General features: G+C 56.6%; 1 protein-coding gene and 1 long non-coding RNA gene across 2 annotated transcripts in view; one reads left to right on the top strand and one right to left on the bottom strand.

Moving 5' to 3' along the window:
- Nucleotides 1-1734, top strand: part of LOC104998815 — a 39544-nt gene that overhangs the window by 15339 nt on the left and 22471 nt on the right. The window lies entirely within an intron of this gene.
- The window catches only part of SLC26A9 (solute carrier family 26 (anion exchanger), member 9), a 25919-nt gene continuing 24191 nt past the window's right edge, over nucleotides 7-1734 (bottom strand). Inside the window, exon 20 of the mRNA XM_010854182.1 lies at nucleotides 7-895. Coding sequence (XP_010852484.1) covers nucleotides 848-895 — 48 coding nt within the window. The 3' untranslated portion in view covers nucleotides 7-847. The remainder of the gene's footprint in view (nucleotides 896-1734) is intronic.

A 1734-nucleotide genomic window follows, 5' to 3' on the forward strand; every position in this document is an offset into this window, starting at 1 on the left:
ACTGATGGAGCGTCCCTTCACCTCCACGTCTCCAGTACAGGGACTGCCCAAAGCTTTTGTGTGGAATAACTGGTATCTGTTGCTAGGCTGCCAGAGGGTTCTGCCAGCTACCCCCTGTTCCTCCTGGGTTTCTACCTGGTCTCAAGTAGAGGGGAGCAGCCCTCAAGGGTAGGAGGAGTGATAACGTTTCAGGAGGCTACCCCTGGGAAGGTACTTTTGGTGGCTGCTCCCCAGACTAGAGTCTGATGTGCCAAATAGCAGTGGGGGTCTCAGCAGCCTTGAGAGGAGGAGGAAGGGGGCACAGTCGCCAAGACGGAGATTCCTGGGTGGTTGGAGCCCATGGGCCCAGGAGTACAGAGCTGCCGGGGACTGCTTGGGGTAGTGGGAGGGGATGAGCCACAGAGTCGTGGGCCGGCTTCTCCCTGTGTCCTGTGACAGCGTGACATGACCTGACGCCGAGGCGTGCGGGTCTCAGGGCACTCTCAGAGCTTGCGTGCTACGTCAGCACGAGCTTTCTCTCCGTTCCCGAGTCACTCTTGGAGCCTGGCAGTGAAGGGTTCCCTCAGCGGCCGCAGGCAGGGTGTGGGCAGGTGCAGAGCAGCCAGCAGGAGGCCTGCTCGTTGCGGGTTGGGGCCCCGCGGGTCAGTAGGAGGGCGAAGAGGTGTCTCTTCCTGCTGGTGAGATCGGCTAGCTCTAGAGGTGCCTGGGGGGACGTAAGAGTGAGAGACGAGGAGGATGGAGAGGCACCGGGGTTCCGGTGGAGGTGTTCTCCTCGACCCTCCACTCCCTGCAGCCCCAGGCTCATCCTTCACGGGCGTCCGAGGTGCTCTGGAGGCGGCCTGGGCCCTCACAGGGCAGTCAGGGTCTCTGCGTGAAACATGCTTCCGAACATCTCCTGCAGCGGCCACAGGAAGGGGGGTGGGGGAGAGAGCATTAGATCTGAGTGGTCACAATTGCCAGGTGACCCTACGAGACCCTGGCTGGCGTTTCGAGGAAGGCGTTATGAGGAAGTGAGGGTGGATGTGTGGATGTGTGTGTGTGAACAGTGGAGGGGCAGGGTCAGCCCAAGAGGTGAACTGGTGAGGGGAGAAGAAGCTTGAAATCTAGTTTTGAATCACCCCTGCTGTGCTGTGTGACCGTCACAGGTCCCTCCCTCCTTTTTTGCTCTCCTTTCTTCATTAGGTCAGGTGAGGATTGAGATCAGAAAAGCTCTAAAGTCGTTTCTTGCTCCGACAAGCTGTTTTGTCCTAGCCAGGTGTTTGGAATGTGCTGGAGATTCTGTGGGGGCCCAGAAATCAGTGTGCCAAGTCTTTGCGGCCTGGCTCTATTCCCTGATGCCTGCTGCATGCCACCAGCACTCCCAGCTCAGAGGACCATCGGAACTCACGCTCAAAAAGAATGGGAAGAGGCACAGAGTGAGCTGTTCTTTCTAATAGACCCAGAGCTGGATTTCTCTAAAGCTTTGGTTTCTTTGATTCAGGGCATTGGGGTGGGGCTACTTTTCATGTCGGGATCATAGAGTTCTATATGAAGTACACGCCACATCTGCATGGCTCGGAAGGGCTGCCCACCTGCAGTAGTATTTGTACCCCTGGAATTCATCTGTTCGGATATGTGCCCACCCTGGGACAGTGTCAGGCAAGTAGTAGGCACACCATTGATACCAGTTGAATTAACAAAAGAACAAAAGCATCCCTCACTAATCTTGTTAGGTAGATGGGACAGGTATTCCTC

Source organism: Bison bison, unplaced genomic scaffold (assembly GCF_000754665.1).
Source record: "Bison bison bison isolate TAMUID 2011002044 unplaced genomic scaffold, Bison_UMD1.0 scf7180017864338, whole genome shotgun sequence".
NCBI classification, from domain to species: Eukaryota; Metazoa; Chordata; class Mammalia; order Artiodactyla; family Bovidae; genus Bison; species Bison bison.